The 8,815-nt window shown below is 45.7% G+C and overlaps 1 protein-coding gene across 1 annotated transcript; it reads left to right on the top strand.

Annotated features, from left to right (window-relative positions):
* Positions 1-1,707: 1,707 nt before the first annotated feature.
* LOC134408087 (ras-related protein Rab-39B-like) lies at positions 1,708-5,699 on the top strand. Its single transcript, XM_063140170.1, has 2 exons — positions 1,708-1,942; positions 5,171-5,699. The coding sequence occupies exons 1-2, from the start codon at positions 1,722-1,724 to the stop codon at positions 5,592-5,594; spliced, it is 645 nt and encodes a 214-aa protein (XP_062996240.1). The 5' UTR covers positions 1,708-1,721; the 3' UTR covers positions 5,595-5,699.
* Positions 5,700-8,815: the final 3,116 nt, after the last annotated feature.

The raw sequence follows: 8,815 nt of genomic DNA, 5'->3' as shown, positions 1-8,815 counted from the left end.
CTGGCCAGATTTTTTTTAAAAAAATGCTCCTGCACCTTTAACTGTTGTGTACAAGACAAAATTTCAGCTGCTGTGACGACACTTGCTGAAGTTCTACCTTCACATCTATACAACACTGCTTTGGTAGCTGATTCTCTCAGAACCCCACTGCTGCAAGGCAGAATCGCAAACGTTACTCACAGCAGGAGGCAGCGCAGGTTATCCAGCCAGAAAAATACGCAGCGCCGGCGGCCATTCGGCTTATCAAACCCGCCCCGTCTTGCGTTCCTGGGCTTACCCTGCACTGAGATCCACCCCTAGCTGTGCCCAGTTGCTCAACCTGAATCGAAGCCACCATGGACGGACAGACAAAGAAACAGTGTGTTGACATTGGAGCAATTGAAAAAGTCGTGGTGAAACAGACACTTCGAAAAAGGGCAGTTTCATGTGAAAAGGCCTAATGTGGCTGCAAGTTGTTGGCTTCGTCATATAAACAATGGGGAGCCACGGCGCAGCCATGACAGGGTATAAGGCATATAGACAATCCCTCCACACCATTGTTCAAGGACGCAAGACATCTCCTCTCCTCAAATGCTATTTTGGGCTGCAAATGCTATTTTGGGCTGCATTAATAGAAGTATAGCTTCCAAATCACGTGAGGTACTGGTTCCTCTCTATTCGGCCCTGGTTAGGCCTCATCTAGAGTATTGCGTCCAGTTCTGGGCTCCACAATTCAAGAAGGACGCAGACAAGCTGGAGTGTGTTCAGAGGAGGGCAACCAGGATGATCAGGGGTCTGGAAACAAAGTCCTATGAAGAGAGACTGAAAGAACTGGGCATGTTTAGCCTGGAGAAGAGAAGATTGAGGGGAGACATGACAACACTCTTCAAATACTTAAAAGGTTGTCACACAGAGGAGGGCCAGGATCTCTTCTCGATCCTCCCAGAGTGCAGGACACCGAATAACGGGCTCAAGTTACAGGAAGCCAGATTCCGGCTGGACATCAGGAAAAAATTCCTGACTGTTAGAGCAGTACGACAATGGAACCAATGACCTAGGGAGGTTGTGGGCTCTCCCATACTAGAGGCCTTCAAGAGGCAGCTGGACAAGCATCTGTCAGGGATGCTTTAGGGTGGATTCCTGCATTGAGCAGGGGGTTGGACTCAATGGCCTTGTAGGCCCCTTCCAACTCTGCTATTCTATGATTCTATGAAATTCCTTCATCTGTGCCATAATTAAAGAGGCAGGAGCCCTTCCGGGTGTCGCATTTGGCCTCACTAAATTGTGTGCGAACAAGTGAGAACAAGAGGTTTCCCTCTTAGAGCTCTCGTGAGGTTTCGCTTCTTCCCGATATGCAAATATTATTTTGCCACAAATAAGCAGAAACAGTGCTGCTGACGGTGGAATGTAGGTGAAATGTGTTTTCTCCCAGCCTGGCCTTCTCTTCCATAAACCCAGCATGTTCTCTGGGTGGGGCCAAACTTGGTGAGTGTGCTCATCCAGCCACGCTGAGCTGCTGCTTGCCCGAACTTGGAATAATATAGCACTCAGCCCCAGGGTGTCAGCGCAAACAGCCTGCTTGCGCTTCCAACAAGCCTCAACCAGCTTTTCACTTTCTGCTAGGGCTCAAGCAGCTTGCTCCACTCACTGTAGCTGGATGAAGCTCGGTTTGGGGGCTTTTAGCTTGCATTTGGGGCCCTCGGGAGCTTTCGCCCACCCACGCCCTTCACCTCTGCCTCCAAATGGCAGTGGATTCTCTATGGCACTACCAGTTCCGGATTATCATGCTGGGGGACTCCACTGTGGGCAAATCCTCTCTTCTGAAACGCTACGCCGAGGGAGTCTTCCTCGAGTCCATCAACCAAACCGTGGGGGTGGATTTTTACGTTCACTTTGTGGAGATTGAACCCGACCTACGAATCAAGCTACAGTTTTGGGATACAGCTGGGCAAGAGCGGTTCAGGTGAGTTCTGAACCAAAGTGAGATGAGCAGAGGCATCAGCGGCCCTGGCCACCTTCAGCAGCACCCCTCCACGCTCCCCCACAGTTCTGGAGGATGCGGAACTGAGGGGGGTGAACCTACGCGGTCTGGGTTTCTTTTCGTTTTGTTTTTAATTCATTACATTTTTAGCCAGCCCTTTCTCTGACAAGTTCAGGGTGCTGAACAAAGTCCCTGCTTTCTCTCAGGACGGCAGAAGGAGGGAAGTTGGCACCAGCTTAAGATGACCCAGTGAGTTTCATGGCTGAGGGGGGATTTGAACTCAGGACCTCCCTGGCCTTATGTTTGAAACTCTAAGCGAGGGGGAAGGAATCTCTTACGGCCCGAGGGCTGGATTCAGTTTCGAAGGAGCGCCTGAGGGCTGCATTCCAGTGGTGGATAAGGCAAAATAGTGGGGCCAAAAAATAAAATACCAACATATCATCGCTTAAAGATCTTTAGTGCCAGTAACTAAGCTTTAGGAAACACATGTTACGCTTTCGGGATGGGGCAGGGGGAACTGCACAAAAGCCAGGAAACTTCCAACCCGTTGGTAGTTAGGAGAAAGGGATGGGGCTAGGGTAAGGAGAGGGGATGGGACTACCTGCAAAATCTCTGAGTGCCAGATCTGGCCCCGAGCCTCTGGTTCCCAATCCCTGTTGAGACCAATTCACCACATTGGCAAATGGCTTGGGCTTGCTGTGAACAGTTGATTTATATCCCACCCCCCGGGGGTTACTCCTCTCAAGGCTGGCTCATAAGCTCTTTAAACAATCTAGAACAATGTATCGTAAACCATAAAATCATAATCTAAACATACATCTAAAATAATTGCAGCAGCTGAAAATGAAACAGCGGAGTAAGACAATTAAAAAACGTATAAACCTAGTTGGCAACAAGTTGGTAAACTAGCAGCAGCAGTTAACTAGACACCATCAAAGACCAAGCCTAAATATCATTTAAAAGCAGTTTGGAGTAAATAAGTCTTCAAAGCTCTTTACAAAAAAATCAATATAGGAGCCATACACAGCTGTCTAGATCGGGAATTCCAAAGGCATGGGGGCCACCACTGAAAAGTTCCTGTCTCTAATGCCTGTCAGTCGAGCCATTCAGTTGTGTGAATAACTGCTGGAAAGGGCAGATGAGCGTTGGGGTCATGGACAAAGAGGCCTGTTCTACACACTTGCAGCACAATGAGGACGTCATGTTGTTGGCAGGATCTGGGATTGTTCATGCTGGGCTTTGGGGCAGATGTCCAGGGCCCCACCTAGCCCAATGAGGAGGGCCCTCAAATGTGACAGGGCTAGCTTACCACGTTTTGAAGGAAGTGATGTAATATACATTGCAATCTAAAGGGGTGTGTGTGTTCCTATAAAACTATTCTGTCCAGAGTTTAAAATTACAAAATTGGATCATGGGCAGAATGGAGGCATGCAAGGCAGGTTGGAGTCTAGAGAACTGCGAGGCCAAGATGCTGCAGCATATGCACCAGTGCTCAAATTAGGGGCGGGGGGGGGGGGGGAGATGAAAATCCACAAGAGTTGAATGCCAAATATTGATTAGAATAGACTAGGTAAATCTTTGGTTGCACGCATCTATCATCTTATATTGACAACTGTTTCTTCTAATTTACCTAAATTCCCACCACTTTCAAGACAAGCTTGCAAGCCTTTAATCTGTGTGGCTGCAATCCTGTGCATATATGCTTGGAGTATGTCCCACTGTGTTCTATGGGACTTAATTCCTGGTAAGTGTCTCAGACTGCAGCCTTTGAGCTCATGAATTGCCATTATAAACAAACCAACCTCCTCCACCCCCTGTGGAATTGTTTGAGAAGCATGTCGCTTTGGAAATGCTGGCCGGGATGATGGGCATTACAGTCCAACACATTTCGAGGACATGTTGAGGAAGGCTACCGTCGAGGCCTCTGCACGCTCCCAGGATATGGAGTGCAGGGAAATAGGTGACTGGATAGGTTGCACAACGGTGCAGACATGTCTGTGGCTGATATGAGCAACTCATTCCACTGACTCAAAACTGATTCATTCGGAGGGATTCCTCCCTCTTCAGGAGGTCGGCTGGTAAGAACTGGGATCCGGGTTTTTCCAGTAACGGCATCAGCCTTGCCCAGAAAGGCATGGCTAAGTAAACCCACCTATCTCCTTCTGTTGTCTTGTAAAAAGCGTGCTTGTTTTAAGTGCCTTTTTCGGTTATAAATAAGGTTAGCCACTTCCCTGTTGAAATGTACTTTATGCTGTTTTAATCAAGTTTGTTTAGTGTTATGACACACTTTGAAGACGTGTGTGCATAGATACGACAAATGATAGCTATTTATTTAGGCTGCAATCCTAAAAATCTCTGGGAGGTTGTCCCAGGGGTCATAGGCTTGGGGTGGGGTGAGTTCCACATTTGCAAGCCTCCTCATGGAAGGCACAAAAATCTCTTCTGCTCCTGTAGAGCTGATGGCAAAAAAGGAGTGTTCTGGGGGAAGACAGCCTGTTCCACTAACACACCCCTGACAATGGAAAGAAAGTGTGCTATGCCTGCCCCCGGTGTACTTCTTTCCCCTCCAGCCCCTGCCCCCCCCCCCCCCCGTCTACCTATGCCAGTGCAAACCCAATGGGGCTTTGGGTTTGGTACTGGTTCCTCTATCTTGAATTCTCACTATCCACACCCAAAGGATTTCTGTTCAACAACTTACAGCAGAATCCCATAGAGGTTTGCTCAGAAGTAAGCCCCACAGAGGCCAATGGAACTTACTTTCAAGTAAGAGTACACACAGGCTTGCAATGCTAGCCCCATTTCTATCAGCATACAATCATCCAAATAAAAGTGAATATTAACCCATTCATAAATGGATAGCTTTAATGCTTAACTCAGCCTTCCTGAGGTTCATCAGATTTATTGGACTACAGCTCCCATCATCCCAATGTCTGGGTATGATGGGCGTTGCCCCCTCTAGTGTGTTGGGCTGCAAATGGAAGGTCAGTCTTCTCCAACCTGGTGCCCATAAGATATCTTGGATTTCAGCTCCCAGCATTCCTGCCAATGAACCATGCTAGTTAAGGTCGATGGGAGTTGGTCTGGAGGACACCAGGCTGGGGAAGATTGACATAATCAGTGAATGTATATCTAGTGGCTTCTAATGCCTCCATGCTTCAAGAAGGCAATCCAAGGGAGAATGAATATCCTTCACCGCCTTTCCTTTCTCAGGTCAGTGACACGTTCCTATTACCGCAATTCAGCCGGAGGAGTGCTGATGTTTGACCTCACCAACCGAGCATCTTTTGAGAGCATCAGGAACTGGCACCAGGAAGTGATCGACACGGTGAAGCCTCACCACGTGGCCTTTGTGCTGGTCGGGCACAAGAGTGACCTGAAGGCAGAAAGGAAGGTTGGGCAAAAGGAAGCAGAGAAATTGGCTGCTTCGCTAGAGGCAAAGTACATTGAAACGTCAGCGAAGAGCAACAGTAACGTGCAGGAGGCTTTCCAGATGTTAACCTTAGGAATCTACGAGTCCCTGAAAAGAGGGAAAATGAGACCCAGCGAACAATGGGATGGGGTGAAAAGCAAACTGCCGCCCATAGCAGAGCCTGCGGTCCAGGCAGAGGAAAGTAAAAAGAAATGCTCATGTTAGCCAAAGGCAAATTTATCTAGGAAACTGTAGAAGCCCTGTTGCGTAAGAACAGTTGTGTAGTCTCACTCTAAATTCACCTTGAGAGCAATGAAAGTTGTGGAAGCCTTTTCAGACTATTGACATGAAGTTCAGTATCATGCAGGGTTCATTGACAATTGCTGCAATGAAGATATTCCATTTCTCCGCATACACCCCCTCTGGAAACTTTTGTTAAAGACAAGTCTGTGTCTGCTTTACATGACATTTCAACCTTGTGCCTCTCTCATCCACTGCTTTTACGTCACATCTTAAAATCTTGTTGTATCCTACCTAGGCTGCTTCTGCTACGGACAGACCTGGCTTGAAACATGCAGAGCTATTGTAGGTATTATCACTCCAAGAAGCATATACCCTGCCTGGCAATTTAACATCTATTAGCTTGCCACCTAATTTGTGAACATCTGACTTGACCCACCTCATTGCCTGACAGATTGGAAAACTGCAATATACTTTATCATCTGAATGTTCAGGAATAAATAACATTGGTTCTAAACTCCTACAGAAGAACTGCTGATAAAAGTCAGTATCATTTCAAATTAACTTTCTACCTCTGTTGTTTTAAGTCTCCTTACATGCCTTGTTTCCCAGTGGAAATGCTGGGAATGCAACTTCTGGTTGTGGCAAAGCAGGGAATAGATCCAGGCCTCATAAATTTCTGGGGGATCCAATGCAGCCCCCCCCCAAACCCTTCTAAGTTGTCCACCCCAAATGTAAGGAGATCTTCTTTTATGCTCCAAACTGGGTGCTGGATGAAAATGACAAGGTTAATTAAGTAGCACTGCAAACAATATAATCAGGGAATATGTGACCTTTAGAGTTCATCAAAATGTTTCTTCAGCCTGGAACAAATAAGCAAAGAAGGAACGAACTGCAATTTATAACACTTTTGAGATAGAAGAGGTGTTTTGTATCCTTAAGTAGGTTAGATCATGCGTGGTGCAAAAATATGTTGTAGCAAATGGCATGATGGGCTAAAGACCAAAGCCAGCAGTAACTTGGGTCTGTCTCAAGCATTAATTGGAACAAGTGGAAGATGAGAAATAAAGAAAACATGGTAGAACTTACATTAGCAAGGGTTCAGTGATGTACTAAGTAAAGCAACATTCAAATACTTAGTAATGTTTGTGAATCAACATTATCTTGGATGGCGTGGCAATACATTGACTGAGCAGTTTAGTCAGAGTAAGTGCTGAAGCATCAATTTTTGTTTTGTCCATGCTAGTTACATCTTTAGTACACACTGCTGCATCCACAGGCCTGAATTTCTCATTTCCACCCCAAAGAACATTGGGAGGAATCACACTAAAGACCAGCATTGCAGGTGCATTTAACATGGTGATATTTAAGGTAATTTTCACCCTACCCTTTTTGCCTCTGGTGAGTCCCAGAAGCCACTAGAAGCCCTGAGAGCTTCTCTGAACTTAGATTGAAAGAGGTTCAACACCCTTGAAGCCACTAGAAGCCCTGAGAGCTTCTCTGAACTTAGATTGAAAGAGGTTCAACACCCTTTATTTATAACATGTAAAGGCACCTTTACTAGTTAATAACCCATGATCAGGGCACCGGGTGGGATTCAGTCTGACTGCTGGCCTCAGGGCGAAACTAAAGTAAGGACTATTTCCCTAAGTTAGATTTACTGCTTTAAAATGAAAATTTGGTAGGAGAGTTACAGGGTGGAATATTCATGGTTGCGCACAAAGACAAGTGTTCTGGTCTTGCCGGTTCACTGACGCCAGCTTCTAAATTAAAAAATTAAATTACCCTGGATGCCATCGTGGTAAAATTTTTGAAAGAGGGGACATTAGTATGTTTGTTTAATATTGTAGCTTAAACCAATGAAGAACTTGGTTAAAGAGTGAAGAGTATTTTTAGCCACTGCTGGATGGCTTAATGCAGCCTTCTCCAACCTGGCTCTCTCCAGATAGGGTTGGACTACAATTCTCATCATCTCCAAGAATGCCTGTTAATTGGGGATGATGGGGATTATAGTCTAACACTTCCAAGCAAGGCTACTGACTCACTTGAACCTCAGATGCAGAACACAAGAGATATAGAATGGGTAATCAATTAAAGGCACTGTCTAGACAGAAAAAAAAGTCCAACAGTTCTCAGCATGCTAGGAATTATAGGACATTTTTCTGTCTAAACATGCATACGATTGCACCTTAAGTGGCTCTTTCATTGACCCTGTTCAGATAACATGCTAAGCCATGGTCGTTAAGCATTTTGAGCTAAACATTATGACTTAGTGTGTTGTGTGAACCATTCCAACCCATGGTGGCTGCATAACCATGGTTTAAACATGCTCACTAACCATTTGCTTGAAAAGGGTTAGTGGCCTAACCATGGCTTAGTGTGCTGTCTGTACAGGCCCACTACTCCAGATCACTGATAGAGCACCAGTGCTACCACAGTTCATCCTACCAAATATGAAGAGGGAAATAAAGGCAGTTTTCAACTACAAGGGAGTTTGAAAAACAGGGGAAAGGATTTTTAAAAAGCTAAAGTAGCAAACAACTTTCATGACACATCAAAATCTGAGGCAACAAATTTAACCCTGATTTTAAGTTCAAGTGTGTTTTTGCATTGTAGACCACTCACTGAAGCAGATGGCTGGTGACTATTGTGAAAACAGTTTCCCCCGGTTATAGGAAAGATGAACAAGCCACAAATTGTATAACCCTAGCTGTATACACCAGCTTGGGGTGCTGAGCTCTCCCACGCCTTATCTATGAAGCCGTGGCTGCCAGTTTCTTAAAAGATCTTTGTGTGTTGGGAAACCACCATTCTTGTAGAACTCTTGTTCTGGCCCTAGCTCAAGTGGGTTTCTATTGCAATCACAGAGCTAAAATAGGGTGACCATATGAAAAGGAGGACAGGGCTCCTGTATCTTTAACAGTTGCATAGAAAAAGGAATTTCAGCAGGTGTCCTTTGTATATATGGGGAACCTGGTGATATTCCCTCTTCATCACAACAGTTAAAGCTGCAGGAGCTATACTAGAGTGACCAGATTTACAAGAGGGCAGGGCACCTGCAGCTTTAACTGGTGTGATGAAGAGGAAATTTCACCAGGTTCCCCATATACACAAAGGACACCTGCTGAAATTCCCTTTTCAATACAACTGTTAAAGATACAGGAGCCCTGTCCTCCTTTTCATATGGTCACCCTAGCTAAAATGGC

The sequence above is a fragment of the Elgaria multicarinata genome, chromosome 13, assembly GCF_023053635.1.
Source record: "Elgaria multicarinata webbii isolate HBS135686 ecotype San Diego chromosome 13, rElgMul1.1.pri, whole genome shotgun sequence".
Taxonomy (NCBI): domain Eukaryota; kingdom Metazoa; phylum Chordata; class Lepidosauria; order Squamata; family Anguidae; genus Elgaria; species Elgaria multicarinata.
This window is presented reverse-complemented; position numbering and strand designations above follow the sequence as displayed.

Bases quoted from the DNA above. Each gene is read 5' to 3' on its own strand.
- LOC134408087 (XM_063140170.1), top strand. From the start codon at position 1,722: ATGGCAGTGGATTCTCTATGGCACTACCAGTTCCGGATTATCATGCTG. The intron at 1,943-5,170 runs GTGAGTTCTGAA...TTCCTTTCTCAG, and splicing joins GCTGGGCAAGAGCGGTTCAG to GTCAGTGACACGTTCCTATT.